This window comes from Schistocerca cancellata, chromosome 2 (assembly GCF_023864275.1).
Source record: "Schistocerca cancellata isolate TAMUIC-IGC-003103 chromosome 2, iqSchCanc2.1, whole genome shotgun sequence".
NCBI lineage: Eukaryota > Metazoa > Arthropoda > Insecta > Orthoptera > Acrididae > Schistocerca > Schistocerca cancellata.
The window spans coordinates 493,495,555-493,520,331 of NC_064627.1; the positions used below are offsets into that span (position 1 = coordinate 493,495,555).

The window sequence follows — 24,777 nt, forward strand, 5'->3', positions numbered from 1 at the left end:
GCAGACTGTATGTACCTGGCACGCCCACGTCCAAGGGCTTCTCCTCGGTCATTTCCGGTGCGGTTCTCCTCTTGCTACCTGCGACAGTCATTCGCTGCAGTACGGGAAGCCAGGATCCGTTTACCTTAAGGCTTTCCTCTTTCTTGTTGAAACTGTTTGTACGTTTTTCTACAGCTTCTCTGAACAAGCCCGTGTGATAGTGCTTCTCAAAAGCCAGAACTCCCGTGTCAGAGAATTTTATAACGTGATCAGTCTCACTCAGTGCATGCTCTGCCACAGCCAACTTCTCCACCTGTCCCAACCTGCAATGTCACTTATGTTCTTTGATCCTGCTGTTGATTGATCGTCCAGTCATTCCGACAAACTTTTCCGCATGTGCATGGTATACGGTATATTCCCAACATTGCAAGTGGATCTCTTTTCTCCTTTGCCGATCTAAGGCACTCTTTGATCTTCCTTGTCGGGTTGAAAATCGTCTTTATGCCGTGCTTGCGCAATATACGGCCGATTCTGTCCGTCATTCTGGGAATGTATGGCAGAAAGGCCATACCACAGATTTCTTTTTCAGATTCCTTACTTTGTCGAGTGTTTGGCTCTGATACACTTCTAATATCACTTGTGGAGTACCCATTGCTCACCAGAACGCTTTCCAGGTGTTTCATTTCGCGTCTGAGGTGCTGCAGCTCACATATTCGTCCTGCTCGCCTTACGAGTGTATTAATCATGCCTCTTTTCTGGCTCGGGTGGTGGCTGGATACCTGCACAAACTATCAAACCACCACACCACCAAGCCAGAAAACAGGCATGATTAATACGCTTGTAACGTGAGCAGGATGAATGTGAGAGCCACATCTCAGATGCGAAATGGAGCAGTTATGCTCTGCTTTGTTTCAAACACCTTGATGCAGACACTACTCAATGTTCCCCTTCCATTGATGTTCTGGCTCAAAATACAACACCTCATGATGGCATCACAGGAGGGGATTTTCCTTCTCAAAATCAGGAAAAACTATTACAGGACCAGGAACTAATGCTGTCTTCAATGCCTCAAGAACTGCTTCACATTCTGCTGATCAATGGAATTTCACACCTTTCCTCAACAATCGATTCAAACATTTCACGATCTATGCAAAATTCTTTACAAATTTGTGATAACAACATAAACCAAGGAATGACTGTAGTTGTTTTGTCGTATGTGGTACTGGGAAGTACTGGATTGCCTCTACTGAGTGGGGATCAGTTGGAATGTCTTTCCCAATAATCACACCTAAACTAATTTACCTGTCTTCTCAAAACAGCACTTGTCTATGCTAAGTATCAGGTGTCCAGATTACAGCCTGCTGAGTAAATCCTCCAAGCATTTCACATGCTCTGAGAAAACGATTATATCGTCCAAAAACACCCAGAAAGTTTTCAACTTTAACCCACATAGAATCCATTCAATAACCTGTGGAACACGACTGGTGCATTTTTCAGCCCAAATGTTGGGATTCCTTGGTTACTATCCAGCAGTAATTGGCTAACGCAGATGCACTCCATTTTTCATGGCATTTCCTTTCCAGGTCCAAAATTTGCTGGAGGAAACATTCTCCATGCTCGGCAGTTACAGCACCATAGTGTCAGGATAGAAGTTAAAGTGGAAACCAGGAAAAGCAACTTTAAGGACATGTTGCGCCCCAGTCTATTGTAGCAGTTAAGAATATTTGTCATGAGATCCTTACATTTTCTGCCCTTTTATTATCTAGAAAGTTGGTTGACAAAGGCATCCCTTGCTATCTTTCCATCACCTGTCTGGATGCTGTGCAAATGCTTATTTTTGTAGTTTGAATATCTGGGGACAAACAAAAATACCATCTTATTTTCGCATAACTAAAATGTAGACATTTATCATGCACATAGAGAAATGCCTCCCCAGTCTTGTCCATGGCCTTAATGAAATCATTAATTAGGTCCAATTTTATATGAAGACCAGGGGGAATTATGTTCTTGGATTCAAAAAGTGCTTCATGCGTAAAATTCTGAGATGCTGGTGCAATTAATTGACACTAATGCCAATCTTACTTTTTATGATGAAGTGTTTTGGTGTAGCCCAGACAATATGCTTACGACTTCATAGCCCTGGAAATCTGCCATTTAAACTTGTCATAGATCAATCTCAATTATTGTTTCATGTTCACATACATTTCTTTCATGTAAGGTGCATACCCAATCGAAATCAATGGTAATACATTGCCATTATGCAGTAGCCCACACTTTAAACTTACTTGGAGGAGTCAAACAACCTTCACCACTCACTTTCATAGTCAGATGTCCAAAGCCAATTTCTTTTCACTTTTGAAAGATGGAAGGAATGGCATATGGCAGTTATTGAATGCAGACACATTTACTGTCTTATCACAACAATTATACTGCTGAAGTCAACAGTTCACCTTTACCTTCCAGCAATTCCAGATTCTCTCCCCCCCTCTCTCTCTCTCTCTCTCTCTCTCTCTAAGTCATTAAGGTAACAGTGTTATTTTGTTAATCCCTGTACACTCATCTTTACTCACAAAATCAGAATCTTTCTAAGAATAGCATTTTGAAGGTGGTGATGCAGCCCGAGTTTCACTACCACCATCATCACTACCACAATTAGGTGGGACAGGACCAGGCAGTTCATCTCTGTAAGACATTGGTCACTTCGCCGACAGCAGTTAGGCTATGTCAAGGAAGACTTTCTCCTTGGTAACACCATTGTTAATGGAGTCATCATAAAAAAGTAACAATCACTCACATGATATGGTGGACCTTGCTAGATCATGGGTACAGCAAAGCCTGTGGAAGATCTTTTGTGATACAACCTCGACTGAAGACGCAAGGCTCACGATATGAAACATACATGTGGAGCCCTGGGCTTGTCCTGGTCCCCAATTTCACCACTAGAGGACACTGTACACCTTCCTAATATATAGCACTATTGGCCTTCTTTGCATTTTCAATGTACCCTGTCCACAAATGTAGCAAAAATTGAGAGCAATGTTATGCATCTGCAAGGCATATCGCATCACAGGAATTACAATGACTCCACACATTACTAGACTTCAGTAACACATTCTTCCAGTACAAACAGGACACTGCTTTGTAAAAAAACCGAAGCTACGCTTAAACGAAACACGATCCACCCATCACTTCTTCTTGTTGCTACAAGCTCAGGCTAAAAATGGTGACAAAATACACACAGTTATCTTTGCCTAAACTTAATGACTGTCTACCATCAATGGTATTCTGAGTCCTACACAGGAAGGCATTGACAGTGAATGCTAATAATATATAATTAAATGCACCCAACTCTAACTTGGAAACAAGAGCTAATTCGAGCATTTCAAAAAAATGGTTCAAATGGCTCTGAGCACTATGGGACTCAACATCTTAGGTCATAAGTCCCCTAGAACTTAGAACTACTTAAACCTAACTAACCTAAGGACACCACACACACCCATGCCCGAGGCAGGATTCGAACCTGCGACCGTAGCAGGCCCGCAGTTCCGGACTGCAGCGCCAGAACCGCACGGCCACCGCGGCCGGCTGGAGCATTTCATTATCGTTTTTGTTAAAGTGTAGCCAATATACTCAACAAACATTTCATCCTTGTTACATTTTTCTCTGTTGGCAAGCATAATTCCAGAAAAAATTACCAAGAAAGAGATTGTTAATGGAAGTTAAGAACAGGAAGGTAGTGGTATGTGAGGATATATTGCAGTTCTCATCTACACAGATCATGGAGACTAGGATCCAAGAGACCTCTGTTGTGCACGAGGCACTCGTGTCTTGTTACATATCAAACAGCGTGCTCAGCAACTGGGTACTATGAAGTAAACATGCACTTGCAAGTTCTGTGATACGTGACAGCTCTTTAGGAAACAAGATGTCATACTTCATCAAACCAAAAACTCACTTGCGACAACTATGTAATTACAAGACAGAATTGCTGGGCAGTACTTACCCTGAGAAGGTGAAGTATTTAGTACTGTTGATACACACAGTACATACAGGGCACTATCCTAGCTTGCGGAACTATTAGTACTTTTCCTGTGAATGAGTGAGGGGTGACAGACAGGTTGGGAAAGATTAAAAACGAAGAGCAGGTCACTCAAACCCAAGGATAAGAAGTACTTGTCTCCTCTCATTCTAAGAGGCGAGTCATTTTCTTCCTGGGCTCCAAGTGACTGCCCTTTTCAACATTCCCTAACCTATCATTTTCCCCTTCTCAAGGAAGGAACTAATTTAATAAAATGTCAGCGAAGCCTACAGGTAAGAATAATTTCATGTAATTTTTTGAATATTTACCTTAGGAAACTTAAAATTAAGAAACAAAAATATACATGTACAGGTAACTGCAAATCTTCAGTACTGCACTTTATTTGCAACAAAATCTTTTTCTGAAAAAATAAAGTTTTATAAATTCTTTACAAATGAATGTAAAATTAAATAATTGTTTATTAACTATATTACAAAAAAGTCAGTGCTTTGACCCAAGGAGAGCAATGCTGAAAGTGCGGCTCCCAAAAATTCGTGCAGGAGGTATTTCCAACACAAAACCCTGTGCCTCAGCTCACAACATATTTCACAAACCAAACTGGAAATATCCAGTCATTACTAGTATAATGATGCATTATACACAGCTATACATATATATAAGTAACGACATTGAGTATTATTGCATTTCTTTTCCACCTACATGCAAACTTAGCAAAATAAATACAGAATTTCAGTCGGTTCACATATCACAAATTACATAAATTGTTTCACTATTTATGCAACAATTATAATCAGCAGAACTAGACAATTTTAAAGACTACACTGAAAGATTGTGCTTACACTTATAAGTAGCATATCAAAAGAATATCTACAAGTGAAACAGCTCTGAGAGTTATTGCATCTCCATCAAAAATTTGAAGTCTGGCATTTATCTACAAAATACTAAATATTGAAAACTTAATATTTTGTACCTTTCCTTATAGTCTTAATGTGTACAAATGTTTCAGTGATGCACGTTCTCAATTACTTATGGCCCTTGTCACTTGATAGCATGATTAAGTCTTACCAGTGTGCAATACAACTGGAAAGGAGTTGCTAAAATGTGCCAATTACCAAGCAAATTAACTTAAAGGGTCAAAAGTATAAAAAATTGTTAATGGTAAAAAGGATTTGCTTAATAATTGTTACAGTAATTTTCCATTTGGTATGTTAATTGACGTTTGGTTTTTATGACAAGAGACATGATGTGTGCTAATTTTGTTGATTACCAAATTCACAGTATTATTATTTTAAATTATTTTCAACATTTCACACATTTGCTACATTTCATCCAACACATTAACTTCTGCAACACTGTTCTATCCTTTTGTAAACATTTTCCACACTTTTGAACAACAAATTTTTTTTACACCGCTTAATTTTTACAATTCTTAAACCAAACACACCACCATAGCACGAATCTTCAAGTTTAATTTTAATAAAAAGGAATCTACTCCACTCATATGAAATATTACAAAATTATACTGAAAGTATCATAGCAGTTTTAGTGCTTTTCTGTACGAAGACTATGAATCTATAACAATTTACAAAAAAGGTTATGCGATTTTAAATGAAGTACAAGAGTGATAAAAATCTAAATTTCACTACACTATAGCAATGTGCACCCCCAATCCCAAAACAAAAAATAATTATTTTATAGAATGGAGAAGCAACACAAAATCTGAAGCATGTACTTAGTAGCACAAGTCATCACATTCAGTTTTAAAATCTGCATTTATGAATAAGAGTTAATTGCAGTTTATAGTCTTGCTCCAAGTGACATGACAATCATTATAGGATAATTATTTTAAATTGTGGGTTTATTGCTGAACTTCCCGAATTGAGGCTATAAGCTGCACAAAAATTACTGAACGAGTTGTTCCACATATGGAAGCCACCTAGATTGGAATATGGCAATAATTCCAGATATGCAAGCACACAAATGCAAGCACAGAGCTAGTCCCTAACCATTTTGGCACCCCTCCTTTCTTCACCACTTTTCTTAATTCTTCTGATCATCACTTCTTCATAGTTCTCTTCTTACCTCTGATTTCTTGTATTTTTCAACTTATTTATCATTCTCTTACACTTTCATACTACTTGCAGTATTGTATTAAGATTTCTGAGCAAGGTACAGCCTTTTGAACATAAACAGCCTTTTGCATGCTACACTATTCTTCTTTGAGTAAAATAGAATGTGTAGGTTTCTTATGGCCTATCTTTATCCTTCTGGCTGCTCTTTTGTATCAACACTGTTTACTTAGAAGCCTCCAAGAGAAATATACATTGGTGGAAGTGTTTAATGATAATTAATTTACTTTTGTAACACTAGGTAATTTTTTTCACTGCTATTTAAAACTCTTATGTATTTGGGGATTTGTTTGCTGTATCAAAAAAGAAAGCTGATAATGGAATAAATGTGCAATGATTTTATCCTGAAACTGAAGTACTCAACTGTGTTACAAAATAAAACAAAAACCATTCTACAAATAAAATTATATTTTTAATGTAAATATCATTTTTGTTAATTCTTGTTATGCTGTAACAATTTTTAACTTGCACTGAGAAAGTAATTGTTACTAACAGTAACTTTCAGAAATTAACAATCTTCTAATGTACACGAAGGAAAATAAATTGTAACCAAACACTTTACATATAGAATATTTACCATACAGAATTACTTAGGTAACTTAAATTTCTAGAACAAGAAATATAGAAACTTCTTATACAACTAAAAAGTTATTATACATTAAGTTGCATGTAAATAGAATTTGTATTTTTGTTTCAGAAACACTGATCACATTAAAGAATTTTGTCAACAGTCAGAAAATATATACCGAGTGCAGTTCACACATAATATTCACTGCAGAAACAAGTAAATTATGCTGAAATTTTCCCTGTCTAAATATAGCCTGTGGACTTTGAACTCTCAAGATAATGAGTTAAAACAACTCTATTTATAACAAAAGCCAATTACGGTATCAGACAGGAAATTGCAATGAATTTGTTTTATCAGCACAAAAGTTACAAGATGCTCAACATCACAAACTAAACAGCCAAAAGTTTATTAACTTACTCATTCTTTTTCCTAAATACATAGTCACATACTTTTCATTATAATATAAATGAAAACAAACAACATCTGTTACATTTAGACACGCTAAAATGTGATACATCATTCACACAATTCAAAAGTTATATTAAAATTGAAGTGACTAATGGTACTGTTCTTGCAATACTTTTTTTAACTGACATGAAAATAAAAAATTCCAAAACTGATGTTAAAACTTTAAAAAATACTAGTACAGTACAGCCATAAACATGATTTCATTAAGAGGACAGTGCATCACTTTAGTAAAAACACCCACTACAGCCATCAGGAAGATTACTTTCACTACAATTTTCAAAAAATTTTAAAATTAAAATTTATACTAATAACTGCACAAAATAGAGCCAACAATCTAGCAGAATGTTAAGATTTTAAACTGAAGCTACATAGTTTGCTCATATGCATCTTATTTACACACTCAGTCCAATACTTTTTTTATACAGAATTTTATGCTGACCAGAATTTTTATTTATGCACCATTTCAGTTCTGCTTTGGAAAGTCTCATAGTAACTTCCTGATAAAAACTGTTTAATTTCACCTGAATTCATAAATTTGTATGCTATGCTCTGGAACATGTGTTAATGTTAAGGACTGATACCTGAAACGGTAAAAAAAATTGCGTTAGATAAAAAATTGACTGAAAACTATTTTATACCTCACCATACGAATGACTAATTTAAAATGGATGTTAAAATAATTACTATCTATCCTACACATTTGTAGAACATTTTAATTAGTTGTACTTGACTGGCAACAATTTACAATGTGATGAATTTTGAAATATTTCGGTTCCATCCTTCAACAACCCTTGTTTTGATTTGGCCTTGACATTCACCATCACAGCAATTTTCCACTGCATCAGGAAATTTGTAAACAGGTGAAAAAAGGTGTAATTTAACCAGAAAGTAGCAGGAGTTTAAAGTATGTCAACAGAAATATGAAACAACTTCACAATAAGAGGGTTGTACCAGCTAAGTTGCCATATTACACAGTATGGACTACAGTCACTGTGAAAATTTCTGTTAAGTTCCCTGGGTGCCCAGCATTCATTTACGATTTTACTAATGCACTAACAAATAGTAGATGTAGATGTGCACAGTCACAGCAAATGGTGCATGAAGACATAATTTTAATATCAAAAAATCAGTCACACAATAAATTAGCTGTCACTAACAAAGTGCAGCTGAATGGCACTTGTCAATTTATTAAACAACTTTCATTTGCAGCCCCCAATTACTCTATCAAATTCCAATGGAACCAGTAATGTTATTTGTAAATCCATTTTTTTTTCCATAGGGTCCACTCATGCTAAGACGTTTCCTGTTTTTCCAAACATTAGAAATGCCATTTTAAAAAGCGATAATAGTATGAAACTAGCATTTTAAAAGACTAACAAAGCAACTACCAGAATAAAATCCAGATACAGACTTAATGAAAAACAGGGATATAGAACATGAACCAAATGAAAGTTTTTTCTTTTAAGGTCACACTAATACAATATATAGCAAGTGACTGTTAGAAAATGTGTAATTGTTGTCTGTCTCTTAATATGGTGCATATCATGTACACATACTGTAGATGACATTCCAATATTGTTATCGACTTCTCTGAATGACTAAAAACATCTTGTGCAATCAGTTTTTAATGCTTATGTGTTTCCAATAAATTAATTATGTAACTCTCCCAATTTCACACACTGAATAAGGACATGAGTAGTTACGAAGCAACATACTGGCGTAAGTTAGCACGGAATCCACAGAGAAGGTGGCAAGGACCTGCTTGAATTATTTAAAAAGAGAACATTACTACAAAATCCAGAGATTTATTTCTTTATTGGTCCTGTGAATCTAGTAGGACTCTGCAGTGTACAAAAGATATTGGACCATTCATTAAAAACAATACACAATCTTTGATCTTTTTTCAGACATCATTCTAACAACATTTATTTGTCTTGTGTGGTAGCTAAGTGCAGATTCATTACAGGTTATGCTTGGGCTGCCGATGTTTAGTTTTTCTTTTCTAATAATTAAATTTTCAAGTATATAACTACACGGAAATGGTAGTGTTTTACTCTTCCTAAATAGTGTCTTGCATGATCTTTGATCTAATCCTTCCATTAATCTAACAATCTTTTTTTGAAATGATTTCTGACTAGCTCCACAATTTCCCCAAACACTACACCATATTTCAATATTGAATGAACATAAGCAAAATATATGGTCCTGAGATTATCATGTGATATACAGTTTCTTATTACTCTCATTACAAAACATGTTTTGCTCAGTTTTTGTTCACATAATCCATGTGTGTATCCAATTTCATGTTTTGTTGAATCCGTATACCAAGAAACTTCGTATTCCCTGTTTTTTAAATTTTTTGTCCACTTATTTCTACAGGAGGATTACCTGGTGTCCTATTCTGGTTGGTGAAAACATATATTGCGACAAATTTTTCCAGATTTATAATCAAACTGTTTGCAACAAAGTACTTTACTATCTTCTCTGTGACGGTCTTAATGTCATTTTCAAAGTTTTCTTTGCTACTTCCTGTAATTAAGATGTTTGTGTCATATGCAGATATATACAGCTTACTGTTTATATGTGAATCGTTTACATGTAGTAAGAACAGAATTGGATCCAATATGGAACCTTGGGGAACTCCATGTCTCACCACTAATAAATCTGACGATGAGTTTTGACAGTCCCATTTATTTCATGTGTTATCTCTATGAGCTGTTTTCTTTCGTGGAGGTATGATTTAATTCAGTTATGCAGTGTTGCCATAATACCCAAAGTTCTGAATCTTACCTAGTAATTTATCATGATTGATGGTATCAAATGCTTTTTACAAGACTAGGAATATACTTGAGGTATGTTCCTGCCCATCTAGGGCCTGTAGAGCTCATACAAAAAAGAAAAGGTTGCTGTTTCTGTAGAGGGATTTCTCCTAAAATCATGTTGAGATGCTGTTAGTGTATTATATTTATTTATGACATTTGATAGTCTTGTAAAAGAGTTTCTCCAGAATTTTAGAAAACAAACAGTAGAGAAACTGATCTATTATTTGACACCTCTTCCTGGCTTCCTTTTTTATGTAGTGGTTTAACTTTAGCAATTTTTTTAAACATGTTGGAAAGCTGCCTGGCGAGAAGAACAAGTTTACAAGATACGTCAATAGTTCAGAAATTAAGTCTACAATTTTTTTTTTTAACAACAAAATCTGGTAAATTATCTATTCCTGATGAATGTTTTGACTTTAAAAGCTTGATTTCTTGCTGTACCTCTTGTGTATTAGTTGGTATGAGAAACATTGTTTTCTACCTGTTCAATTTTTGATGTTACTTATGAGGGATGTTTATGGGTGACCTTTTCATCAGTAAGTTTTTTTGCTACATTTACATGTGCTTACATTTGGTTTGCAGATAGTGTGCGAATTTTCATTCAACCGCATAATATTAGTTTTTGTATGTTATTTCCTGTGTCTTTCTTTACAATATTCCAAACAGTTTTCATTTTATTGTATGCATTTCGTATGTATCTATCAATTCCATAATTTTGGCATTGTTTATTACTTTCCTGAGAATTATCAAATTCCGGTGTTCTGTGACATGTTTCTGTAACTCTGTAGAGGAATCGTTCCTCTGTGCATGATTTTCTGATACCTGTAGTGCTCCATTTGTTCGTGTGAGTGAGATTTGACCTAATTTTAAGTGGAAATGCTTCAACAAAATGATATTTAACTGTATTCATAAAGATATTCAATTTGTCTGATATATTCCCATCACCATAAATTTGTTCCCAGGATTCTTTTATTAAAATGATTTCTAAATATTTCAATATTCCAATCATTTTAATATCTAGTCTCATATGTACTTGTCAGTTTGTTGGTCTTATCACATTCAATATCGAAGCTTATGGTTTTTCCATAGTAGTCTCCAAGTCCAGTCTTTATTATTTCTGCTTTCTAATGTTGTTGATTAGGTTAATTATTATTTTGTCTATTGTGGATTTTGTAGAGCAAGTTTCTCCTGTTGGGGAATGTGTTATGATTTTCAAGTTGTAAGAAACTAGGAGATTCAATTGTTCTGTTCTTATTTTGTGGGTTTTGCTAAGTCTATATCAAAATCACCGCATATGAGGAGCGTTTGTTTATTTTTTACAGTCTGAATTAATGTTTTTTCAATGTGTTGAAGAAAGTTTTTTTGTCTCCATCAGGAGATCTATAAAGGCATACTCAGTCATTTTATTTGATGGTAATTCTATGGATTGGTTTTGGTTTTGTTTTCCTTTAGGGTGCAAGAAACAACTGGAGTCATATGTGGCCAAGTCAAAACTATAGACCACAGAGACAGAGAGGAGTTAAAAAACGACTATACATCAGTCCCAATTGACATAATAGAAGGCAACTAAAAAGAAGCATGTGGAAAAAGGACTAAAAAAGACACCATACAGAAAAAGAGGTCCAAAACTAAAAATTAAATGGCCTTTGCCATATTGCTTTGGCAGATGCAAAGTAAAATGTTCTCGATAACCTGGACGCCATTTGCTAAAACGGCCGATAACTCCTACGGCAAAACCAGGCAAGAACGTAAATGGTTAAAAAAGTGGGCATTCCATCAGGAAGTGGCAGACAGTTAAAACTGTAGCGTCACTTATCAAATGACGATTAAAAAGGCAGTGCTCAATAAGCAGCCTAGTTAAAATGACCTCCTCCTGGCAGGAGGGCTGAGAGGAGGTCCTCCAAGCTGCTGAGAGAGTCTTAATAAGCCGAAGTTTATTCCCATGAAGGGAGGACCATTGGCGATGCCAAAGGAACACCATCTCTTGACAGACAACAACACAGAGCATCAGAGGGAATATAGGAACTCACATGCTTAGGTACGAGGACTGCAATTTTGGCAGCAGTGTCAGTAGGCTCATTTCCTGGCAGATTGACATGACCAGGAACCTACAGAAACATCATACTGCCTCCACCAAAAGAGAGCAAATGACTGTTTTGCCTGATTCCATAGCACTAAGGGATGGGCGGTGTACAGCACACACAGACTTTGAAGATCGCTGAATGAATCTGAGCAGAGGACACAATTGAAGAGGGAGTCTCGCCAGATGTACCCCGTGGCCTGATACAGGGTGAAGAGCTTGGCTGTAAATACTGAGCACTGTACCGGAAGCTGATATTGAAAGACACGAGTGCCAATGACGAAGGCACACCTGACCCCATGGTCAGTCCGAGATCCATCAGTGCATATAAAGTTCCATGTGAAGATGGTGAAACTAATGGCGATAGACCGAGGCTAGAGTAGTGTCCTTGGGAAGCGAATGAAGGCCATGGTTAACATGGGTCGCTTCACGAAAGGTGGTGAAGGGTTGACACCCACCAGGAAAGTTGTAGATAGTGTGACGTTAAGTCGCCCTAGCAAGTGCCGAAAGCGGACTCCAGGTGGTAACAGAGAAGGGGGGGCGCACACCATACTGGTGATCAAAGGAATCATCAAAGGAAGCAGCATATGATGGGTGGCAACACAAGGCAGACAAACGGCATGCATACGTGCTGAGGAGAAAGTCACGGCGGTAGGAAAGTGGTAGTTCAGCAGTTTCAGCATACAGACACTGAAAGGCACCCGTAGTCATACGGATGCCATGATGGTGAAAGGTGTTGAGACTGCGTAAGAGGGATGGGCATACAAATGCATAAACAAAGCACCCAGTCTAGTTTTAAACGGACAAGAGACTAGTACAAATGGAGGAGAATGGTTCGATTGGCACTCCAGGAAGTGACATTGAGGAACCGCTGGCAGGTAAGACATATGGGAAGACCATGAGTGTTTCCTATTGAGCATGAGCCCGAGGAATTTCGTAGTTTCAATGAAAGGAAGGGATACAGGCCCAAGATATAAAGATGGTGGGAGAAACCAATTGTGTTGCCAGAAATCCATGCAGACGATTTTGTCAATGGAAAAGCGAAAGCCATAGTCAATGCTCCAGGAGTAAAGATGATCAAGACACTGCTGAAGACATCTCTCAGTGAGACAGGTCCATGGTGAACTGCAATAGATGGCAAAATCGTCAACAAAAATGGAGCCAGAGATGCCCAGTGGGAGACAAGCCATTACAGGGTTAATGACAAAAGCAAAGAGGATGACGCTCAGGATGGAACCCTGAGGCACACTGTTTTCCTGGATAAAGGCGTCCAACAAGGCAGAACCCACATGCACTGCAGTGCTTCGAGAATTTCTGCGTAAATTCTGGACCCTTCTACTGTCTCTAACACATGATATTTTAAATACAAGTGAGAGAGAGCCTATTTACTTAGCATCAGCTCTCTCTCTCTCTCTCTCTCTCTCTCTCTCTCTCTCTCTCTCTCTCTCTCTCTCTCTGTGTGTGTGTGTGTGTGTGTGTGTGTGTGTGTGTGTGTGTGCGCGTGCGCGTGCGCGCGCGCGCAGGTTTCAAGTTTATCGTGAGACTACTATAGACATGGTGGTCGAACGGCACCAATAAGTGTCTGCCAGTTGCGCCATGGAAGCTGTAGTGAAAGAACAAGGAGTGTTTATATATTTTGTGCTGTTTTATAACTTTAACTATTGTAGTGGGAAAAATAGAACAGTTGAAATATTGTTAATTAATGTTCATTTTGGACTTGGAGAGGATAAGACGTGTAATGTGATTCATATTGGGAAAGGACAAGGTTATCAAGCCAAACTTACCTTTTATGTAAATCTACTTTGTTTCTACGCTTTGGAGACGTGAAGAGACTTACTTGATAGTATTTATTTTTGTGGAGACTCAGATTTGTAAAAGTTTGATGTTCAAATACACATCATTAAGTGCCGAACACATAAAGTTTGTATACTTAATCCACACGTTTTATATCAAAAAGCGTTAGAACATGACGACCCGTGTGAAACGACAGAAGAAAACTGGAATTTTTGGACGAAAATGAGATAAGAAGATATTATGTGTTGCCATAGCACAACAGCAGCAGAAAAAGAGAAGCAGAACCAGGGGACAGATCCAAGACACCCCTTGTTTGGAAGTGAATACCAACATCGAAGATTAAGCTCAAGAAAGATTTCCCTCTGTTTAACAGAACCAGTTAACGTCACCTGCAAATCGTCGAATACAGCTTTGGCGTAACTTACCACCAGAGAGGTACTGGAACAACCCTAAAGAAGAGCTTGCTAAAGGACGTCACCTCCCATATAAAACATGGAAGGTTCTCAACAGGCTGAGAACTGGTGTATCCCAATGCAAGGTAAATTTGAAGAAATGGGGTTTCTCTCCAGGAGATGAACTATGCGAATGTGGCGAACAGCAAGGTCACCAACACCTGCTCAACTGTAGAAACCTCCCAGCACCATGCCCGATGGACGATCTGGTTATCGCCAATGATACAGAAGTTCAAACAGCGGAATTTTGGATGTCATATGGAATTTAATCATGTACTTACATTGTTTGTAAATTGCCGTCTATCAACTATGTTCTGGACACAAGTAAATAAATAAATAAATAAATAGCAACCGAGAATAACAAGACAAAATAACAAGTTCATGGAATTGGATTCTGCCTGAAAATTCAACTGGTGAAAATTAGGAAATGCAACAAAAGGGAAGACGTAAGAAAGTCACAATGTTAAAAGAAAACAGAGAAGATCTCAACGTATTAGACTAAGAAGAGATATGCTGAGAACAATTCAACGAAGAAGATCCGGTGGGGAGTAGACAGCTCTCTCACACATCCTGAGGACGCAAACGTGGAAAACAACATCCAAAGCTGCAGGCACCAGTTGTTGCTCGCCGGTGCCTATTCCACATCCGCTCGCCGAAGCAGCCTAAACTCTACGTCAGGTGAGCATAAAACAGTATGTTATTGTTTGAATGTAAAGTTGGATAAACTGTCGAGTGAAGTATACTCGTGTAGTTGTTACACTTAGAGTGAAGTTTTAAATGTTTACTAGATCCAAAGCGCATGAGAATATGGAAAATGTGAAACAAGTAGAAGAAACTCGAGAACCAGCTATGGCTGTGAGAATCCGTAGAGAAATGCCACAATGGACTGAGTTAGTAATTCACGTCCAGAGTCTTAAGTTAGACTCGGTAAATGCTTAGTTAAAATTCTAAACTAGGAGCCCAGAGTTTACAATTAAATGAAACTTTAAATTCTAGATTAAATGCTCAAAATGAAACGCTAGGAAAAGAAATAGGTTTGGTACATTCTAGTTTAATGCTCAAAGTCAAGTTCTAAATTACCAGAATGAAACCTTGAATAGTCAAGCAACCAATCTAGGTTTATTAAGTGCCAAGGTTGACACACAGAGTAGAGAATTTACTAATCTATGCGAAGGCATGGATACTTTGAAGACTAATTAGACACTGTAAATGGTAAAGTTGAAAATTTGAAGTTAGATTTAAAGAAGGAACTGAGTATTTCTTTAAGTATTCAGATAAATCAAATGTTTGCTGAATTCAACCAAAACCACACTAATAATTTGCAGAATTTGACAAAAAAGTTAGAATTGAATATTGAGGAAAAATATAATAGTGTAGAATTAGAGATTAATGAAAAGTTAGGATCAATGGAGGATGTATGTAATGCCCAGTTTAATGCTGTAAAGCAGGGATGGCATACTTTGAAAGAGAGCACTGATAAGCATAGCGAATTAATGCCTGTCATTCAATCGCAAATTAAAGGTGTAAGTACACGAGTAGACAGTGAAGAAAGAAGCATCAAAGAGAAGACAGCAAGCTCTGATATCATAAAAGTAGTCTGGAAGAACAGATAGAAGAAATTATAGATCAGAAAGTCACAGAAAATAACCTCCAGGAATGCATCACCTATGGCTTCTTACCGAAATTACTGTTGCCAAGAAGGGCCTAGAAGAACTCTGGAGAGAAGTCAGACTTATCCAGGAACATATATTAAAACGAATAACTTCATCTAATGTGTTACCGAGTGAAGTGGTGATTGTTTTGCAGTGGGGAGACTTTCAAATAAAATTTAACAAGAAGTACTGGTCTGCACTTGCTCAAGTGAAGTAAATATCAGATCCATGGGATCCGGGTGGAGTCCTCTATCCACCCAGGGACATTAACATTCTGAGTTAACGGGCAGAGTGACGACTGTCGGCCCGAGTTGTTTTCGTTGTTTTTTTTTTTTTTTTTTTTTTTCAAAATAGTTTTCCTGCACCAAATTCTCCTCAAATCTTAAACTATTCTGTCATCTATTTCCAATTTCTTAAACTATCCAATAATCTGATTACCTAGGAAACTGGATATGACCATAACATAAGGACTGGCTTAAGAGAATCCCAGATAAAAGTCGATCTCTAGACGAAATAAATTGAATGGAATATTTTTGTGGAAAACGTGATATTATGTGACTAATTTAAATAATTATTATACTGTAGTGGACAGACTTTCTATTTTGCATAGAATATTTTACACCTTTTATAAAATGTTATGTAGATTGGAGGGTTTGTATCAGGTCTGAAATTGGAGGGTTTGTATCAGGTCTGAAAGGGGTGGGTATCGTAGATGAAAGTATGATTTACACAAACAGATAAATCATGACTAAACCAACATGCCCACCACATCATACCTTTCAAACAACCCTCGCAATCAAGTGTGCCCGATTCTTCACCATTTGCCGTTTCCATTGAGCTGCTAAGACTTCCTTTGGTGAACTCAAGAGTGAAGGTGGGAATGTCTGTTCTGGAGGAGATTATTTAACACTAAACCTCCTCTGGCTTCTCACTCTAGTACCTGTGTGGTAGGGATCCTAGGGAAGGGGAGGTGGGAAGGGTATCCTGTCTTTAGGGCTATCTTCTTTCTGCTCTTCGATCTTAGCAACGATTTCTATTTGTTTCCTTTCTTACTTCTCATTTGAGGACCTATCTATTTTTTTCCCCCTCTCTCCATATTCACATACTTCTATCGCAGAAGTCCTTCCAACCTGTAGTTTCTAATAACCATCTTATCTTTCGATAAGAAGGCCGAAGAATCAGACTACATGAACACACGTCTGCATACTTATAAAAAAGAGACAGATACACAAACAATAAGGTAACAGATTAGAAAGCTGTGAGAATCGCCAATATAAACTATGATGATTCTACAATGAATGTACATAAGAAAGAGGCATGAGAGAACATAAGGCAAAGAGGAATTAATTATGATAGTCATTAAGGAATGTCAGTCTAACAAATATTCTGACGAATTTTAGGATAGTGGGACTCTTATTGCCTAAGTAAACATTATCTACTGAATAGTACATCTAGACAGGGTATCTATTACAGGTATAGAAGATGATACGTAGAGGAGGGAATTGATGAGATATTAAGAAGTGAATGCGAAGTGTAGACTATATTTGTAGCTTTACCAGAAAATACTTCACTGTAGTATATGTAGTAATGTATACTGGGGATAATGAACCTTGAGGCCTACTCAGAAAGGATAAGGGGGCATACCTGGCATCTGCTACATATATAGGGAAGGCGTACCTACATGGAAATAGGACGACCTGTAGCCTAATGAACAGGGATGTTTTATGAAGGGGCATACCTACCAGAATGGGAAGACGAATTGCACTCATACGGTCAACCCACAAGTAAGGTATAGGTACTGATCCTAGCAGGAGGGGACAGTATCTTGGCAGAAGTCAAATGTTATATAGGATTATTCTGGTTAAGTTCGAATTCTATGTAACACTAACATTATCACATTTTTGTTAAGTTTACGAGCGTCAAAAGCAACACTTTTATTTTGTCCAGAGTTCCTCCAAACTACAGTCTATAAATAATGAGACTATTGCATACTAAGGAAGTAGTACAAAGAATTAGAATAAAGAATGAAGTACTCAAGTGTCATGAACACCTGAAGTTTGCGATTGGAGTTAAAGAAAGAGTCCTCACAATTCCTAAGTAATAATAATGTGGAATGAAATCATAAATAAATGCTTTTATATACAAAAAGACAAGGTAGAGTAAGAAATCAGTAGAAAGACAACAAGCAGTAGCTTGTGAAATATTATGTATGATACTAATGTACATAATGATTATGTATAAAATATCGAAGGTTCAACCTGATTGGGGAGGGGAGGGGGGGGGGGGATATGTAGTGCTTGAGAATTTCTGTATAAATTCTAGAACCACTCGGCCTTCTACTGTCCCGAACACACGATATTTTAAATATAAGTGTGAGAGTGCCTATTTACTGCACATCACCTGTCTGTGTGTGCAGGTTTGAAGTTTATTGTGAGACAACTGTAGACGCGCCGGTCAAACGGCCGGTTGCGCCATGGAAGCCGTAGTGAAAGAACAAGGAATGTTTATGTATTCAGTGCTGCTTCTGTAACTTTGAGTTGAAATATTGTTAATTAATGCTGGTTTTGGACATAGAAACAGACAAGACATGTATTCAGTTTCATATTGAAAACGGACATGGTTATCAAGCCAACCTTACCTTATATATTAATCTACTTTGTTTCTATGCTTTGGAGACGTGAAGAGACTGAATTGCTAGTATTTATTTATGTGGAGACAGAGATTTGTAAAAGTTTGATGTTCAAATATACGTCGTGAAGTGAAGAAAAAGAAACTGCGTATGTATGCTTATTTTATAAGTAGAAAGAGTCTTGAGAAATTCCTTGTCCTAGTAAATATACTTCGGAGAAGAAGAAGAAGAAGAAGAAGAAGAAGAAGAAGAAGAAGAGAAAAGGAGGATGCAGCAGCAAATTAACCAGCAAGGAAAGTCGGTTGACAATCTCTAGTAAGTAGTACAGTTAAAGAAGCTGGAGTTTACACACATACTTTATCACTTTAAGTCATCCAAAGCATTAACGCACCTTGAAAATTCGGTCTTTTAAAAATGCTCGAAGGAAACAGGACAGGCGGCCATAGAAGCCCCACATGTAAAGAGTACGGAGTATACCAGTTCTACAGCAGGTGTCTTAGGCCTTCTCCAAATCTAAGAACATGGCCACAGTTTGGGATTTCCACAGAAAACCATTCATGACACAGATGGACGAAGTAATGAGATGATCAACTGCAGACTGCCACGCTCTAAATCCACACTATGGATTTGTTAGTAAATTGCGAGACTCGAGCCACCATACCAGGCAGGTATGAATCATACATTCCATCACCTTGCAAACACGGCTGGTAAGAGAGAAGGGGCAGTAACCAAAAAGAACGTTTTTGTCCATACCAGGCTTAGGTATGGGTTTGATGGTGGCTTCACACCAGTGTCTGGGAAATGTGCCCTCTGTCCAGATGCGGTCGTACGTGTTAAGCACGAAGTTCTTATCTGCGAGAGAAAGGTGCTGCAACATCTGAATGTGGATAGTGTTCGGCGCTGGGGCAGACGATCGGGATGAACTTGGAGCATTATCTAGCTCCCACATAGTAAAGACAGATTTGCAGCACTCACGATTCGGAGAAGAGAAGGATATCCCCTGAGCCTGTTCTGCTCGTTTCCGATGGAGGAAGGCATGGTGATAGTGGGAAGAGCTCGAAACTTCCGCAAAATGGCGGCCCAAGGTGTTGGAGATAGCAATAGGGTCCACAATGACATCATCTGCTGCTGTCAGGCCCGAAATTGGGGAATGGATTTTGGTCCCAAAGAGCCGTCAGAGGTTGGCCCACGTGACAGAGGAAAGGATGGATCTGTTAACAGAACTAGTGAATGAAATCCAGCTAGCTCTTTTGCTATCCTGAAGAACGCATCTGTTTATAATGAATGCAGTTTGCCATCGTAGGATGATGGTTAAAAACGCAGAGAGCACATGTCAGAGTGCGAATTGTGTCGCGGCAAGCCTCCCTCCACCACGGGACTGGGACACAATGTGGTAAACAGGAAGTGCGAAGAATGGAACGTTCTGCAGTAGTTAGAATAAAATTTGCGAGATATTACACCTGGTCCCCACAACTGGGAAAATCCAGTTCTTCGAAGGTCGCCAGGGGCGAGTCAAGCTGCCAGTCAGCCTTAGTAAACTGCCATCTGGGCCTGCATGTGGATGGGGTAGGAATCGGCAAACTGACAGCACATGGGAAATGGTCGCTTGAGTACGGGTCAAGTTCATTGTAAACTGAATGTTTGTCCACACAGTGTCTCAGACACTACACTGCAGTATTTCTGGCATAGCAAGGAAATGACGAAAGAAAATTGTGTCTAACCCGAGGTGGGAATCACGGCTATATATTTCAAATACAAGGGAGAGTAAGACACCAGAACAAATGGAGATTTGGAAAGCTCCTGGAAGCATGCTTGTATAGACGAAGCTGTTAGGGTGGCTGCTTGCGACAAGGAGAAATCCGTGTTTGAGTCCTGGTCCGGCACAAATTTTCATTTGTTCTGAAATAGTCTATAACGATGCAGAACTATATCACAATTTACAAGTTCAATCTATACCAAGGTAAATTTCTGCAACCAAGCAGTCTTCAGTTGAGTCATACTCACATCAGTTCACTGCTAAGGAGTAAGCCCAAGAAGATGATGATGATGACAACGATTGAGGCTTCCAATGAACTCAAGTGTATTTAGTTCATCAGTGAGAAACAGGCATGGTCAGCAACTGGTAATGGCAGATGATTTTGGCATAATTTGTGTTGTCTATCAACAGACTTGAGCTAACATAACTGCATAAACTGGGATTTCACCCACGATTTTTACTCCATATCTATGTTGTCATTTATAGATGACATTCAGTGGACAGAATGATGCAGAGCTATACTAGAGGCAAACATCACCAACATACAATGCTGATGGTACATTAGGTCCTATGGTGGTCACAATTCCATTTATTTCAATGATACTTAAGTCAGCCTCGCATGATACTCTAATAATAATAATAATAATAATAATAATAATAATAATAATAATAATAATAATTGGAAAAAGAAAACACTACATGGCAAGCACCCGTATCATCTAACACAGCCACACATCGATCAAGACGCATCCAACACATGGCTAAGAAAAGGCAATATATACAGTGAGACGGAAGGATTCATGATTGCAATACAGGATCAAACAATAAACACCAGATATTACAGCAAGCATATTATTAAAGATCCCAATACCACAACAGATAAATGCAGACTTTGAAAACAACAAATACACTCCTGGAAATGGAAAAAAGAACACATTGACACCGGTGTGTCAGACCCACCATACTTGCTCCGGACACTGCGAGAGGGCTGTACAAGCAATGATCACACGCATGGCACAGCGGACACACCAGGAACCGCGGTGTTGGCCGTCGAATGGCGCTAGCTGCGCAGCATTTGTGCACTGCCGCCGTCAGTGTCAGCCAGTTTGCCGTGGCATACGGAGCTCCATCGCAGTCTTTAACACTGGTAGCACGCCGTGACAGCGAGGACGTGAACCGTATGTGCAGTTGACGGACTTTGACCGAGGGCGTATAGTGGGCATGCGGGAGGCCGGGTGGACGTACCGCCGAATTGCTCAACACGTGGGGCGTGAGGTCTCCACAGTACATCGATGTTGTCGCCAGTGGTCGGCGGAAGGTGCACGTGCCCGTCGACCTGGGACCGGACCGCAGCGACGCACGGATGCACGCCACGACCGTAGGATCCTACGCAGTGCCGTAGGGGACCGCACCGCCACTTCCCAGCAAATTAGGGACACTGTTGCTCCTGGGGTATCGGCGAGGACCATTCGCAACCGTCTCCATGAAGCTGGGCTACGGTCCCGCACACCGTTAGGCCGTCTTCTGCTCACGCCCCAACATCGTGCAGCCCACCTCCAGTGGTGTCGTGACAGGCGTGAATGGAGGGACGAATGGAGATGTGTCGTCTTCAGCGATGAGAGTCGCTTCTGCCTTGGTGCCAATGATGGTCGTATGCGTGTTTGGCGCCGTGCAGGTGAGCGCCACAATCAGGACTGCATACGACCGAGGCACACAGGGCCAACACCCGGCATCATGGTGTGGGGAGCGATCTCCTACACTGGCCGTACACCACTGGTGATCGTCGAGGGGACACTGAATAGTGCACGGTACATCCAAACCGTCATCGAACCCATCGTTCTACCATTCCTAGACCGGCAAGGGAACTTGCTGTTCCAACAGGACAATGCACGTCCGCATGTATCCCGTGCCACCCAACGTGCTCTAGAAGGTGTAAGTCAACTACCCTGGCCAGCAAGATCTCCGGATCTGTCCCCCATTGAGCATGTTTGGGACTGGATGAAGCGTCGTCTCAAGCGGTCTGCACGTCCAACACGAACGCTGGTCCAACTGAGGCACCAGGTGGAAATGGCATGGCAAGCCGTTCCACAGGACTACATCCAGCATCTCTACGATCGTCTCCATGGGAGAATAGCAGCCTGCATTGCTGCGAAAGGTGGATATACACTGTACTAGTGCCGACAATGTGCATGCTCTGTTGCCTGTGTCTATGTGCCTGTGGTTCTGTCAGTGTGATCATGTGATGTATCTGACCCCAGGAATGTGTCAATAAAGTTTCCCCTTCCTGGGACAATGAATTCACGGTGTTCTTATTTCAATTTCCAGGAGTGTAGAAACAGTAGATCACATCACAAGTGGATGTACAATACTAGCAAATACAGAATACCCCAGAAGACACGACTATGTAGCAAAAGTAATACATAAACAACTTGCTATAAAACATAAACTAATAAAACAACACGTTCCCACATACAAGTATGCACCACAATATGTACTGGAGAATGATGAATACAAATTATACTGGAACAGAACCATTGTAACAGATAAAACAACACCACATAACAAACCTGACATCATACTCACCAATAAAAAGAAGAAATTAACACAACTAATCGAAATATCCATACCCAATACAACAAATATACAGAAGAAAACAGGAGAAAAAATTGAAAAATACATCCAACTGGCTGAGGAAGTCAAGGACATGTGGCATCAGGATAAAGTTGACATTATACCGATTATACTAGCAACTACAGGAGTCATACCACACAATATCCACCAGTACATCAACACAATACAGCTACATCCAAATGTATATATACAACTACAGAAATCCGTAATTATTGATACATGTTCAATAACCCGAAAGTTCCTAAATACAATGTAACATATACCGTACAGTTAAAAGGAAGTCACGCTTGATGAAGGTCCGCGTCACTTTCCATTTTTAACCAGACCTAAGGTCTGAGAAAAATAGAAATAATAATAATAATAATAATAATAATAATAATAGGCAAGTTGCTATGGTAACTTCATATGTGGCATGTGGCTAGGGTATAGTGTCTCTCTCGTAGTGTCATTAACATTTTGTAATCCCAGGTATCCTGTGGTAATGTGATGAAGATGCATAAAGGCATTTCTGATGGAAAATTCCCCACTGCTTAAAAGATCAATAGTAGATCTGGCCCATCTGAATTGGTCACAGCAAAAATATTTAGATTCCAACTCCTAGCAAACTTGTATATTAACAATTTGTTCCTGAAGTTTGCACAGAGTTGCCATTATGCTAACTGGTTGATAACAGCCCCTACTGTGGTTTTTTTTTGCCAGATTTCAAATTCTGGTATAATGATGCTTCCTTTCCATTGCAATATCTAGTACAATACCATTAACATACCTAATTTCCTCACATTACTGATCTGATGGAGCAACCTGGTAACATATTTATCTGGGTCTGGGTGTATATCACGGCTGTGTTCATGAGCTATTTTCCCACAGGGTGCAATATGTTTGAAAGTTTGTTTTGGTGTGTTTGGAGAAGATATTACATTTCACTACTATTTTCACTTAAACATCTTTTATCCGTTGGTAAGAGCATTCTCCCAAAAGTCAAAGATCTTTGTCGGAATTCACATTTTGTGGAAATTTAAGGACAGGAATATGAGAAATAACTTTCACATTCACAATGTAGCCAATACATTATCACTTCTTAGCTCAAAAAATAGTTCTTATTTAAAAACTTGCTCTTATGTTTTCAATTTAAGATTTTAAATTTTTTTGCTGATCACTTCAAACAGTAAGTGGCAAGCGAGCAACAGTAACTTAGGACTGCAAAAACAAGTATGTTCAAATTTGATACTAAAAATCTGTCTCGGTATTTAACAAGATGAGCAGCTACTCCATGGTATTCTTGTAGATGATCAATTTTATTTTCGATAAAAAAGTTATTAAAAGTACACACAACATTAAATATTAATAATTAGAATGGGAAATTTATATCAAGACTGAAGGTATTCCTACCATTCTGAGCTCCTGTGATAATAATAGCCATCAATTGTAGCAGCAGATTTTTGGAAACAGATGTAATAAAAGCCAGCAAATGAAGCACCATTTATGTCCTTGATAGTATGGTCAGGCACAAGAAAGTGTTCTTTCCACCTCATAAAAACAAAGTCAGTTGATTTCAAGGCTTCATAATCGAAAGTATCCGAGTTGAATGTTTTTGCATACTGGTAAAATGATCCAAATTTACTCTGGAAAGAAAAATAAAAAGCTGTAACTCACAGGGAAACACTAACAATAGCTTAGATTACCAAATGCTTGAAAAGCAGAATAACATCTTAATATAAAGAATTATCATTTAAAAAAGTTGAAAGACCTATCATAATATTAATTTCTACTCTAATGTT

At 38.5% G+C, this 24,777-nt stretch overlaps 1 protein-coding gene across 1 annotated transcript in view; it reads right to left on the reverse strand.

The window, feature by feature from the left end:
* Positions 1-4,364: 4,364 nt before the first annotated feature.
* Positions 4,365-24,777, reverse strand: part of LOC126162019 (glucose-induced degradation protein 4 homolog) — an 88,523-nt gene continuing 68,110 nt past the window's right edge. The window contains exons 3-4 of the mRNA XM_049918244.1: positions 24,389-24,621; positions 4,365-7,764 (exon numbers count right to left, since the gene is read on the reverse strand). Of these exons, the coding sequence (XP_049774201.1) occupies positions 7,701-7,764; positions 24,389-24,621 (297 nt within the window). The 3' untranslated portion in view covers positions 4,365-7,700. The remainder of the gene's footprint in view (positions 7,765-24,388; positions 24,622-24,777) is intronic.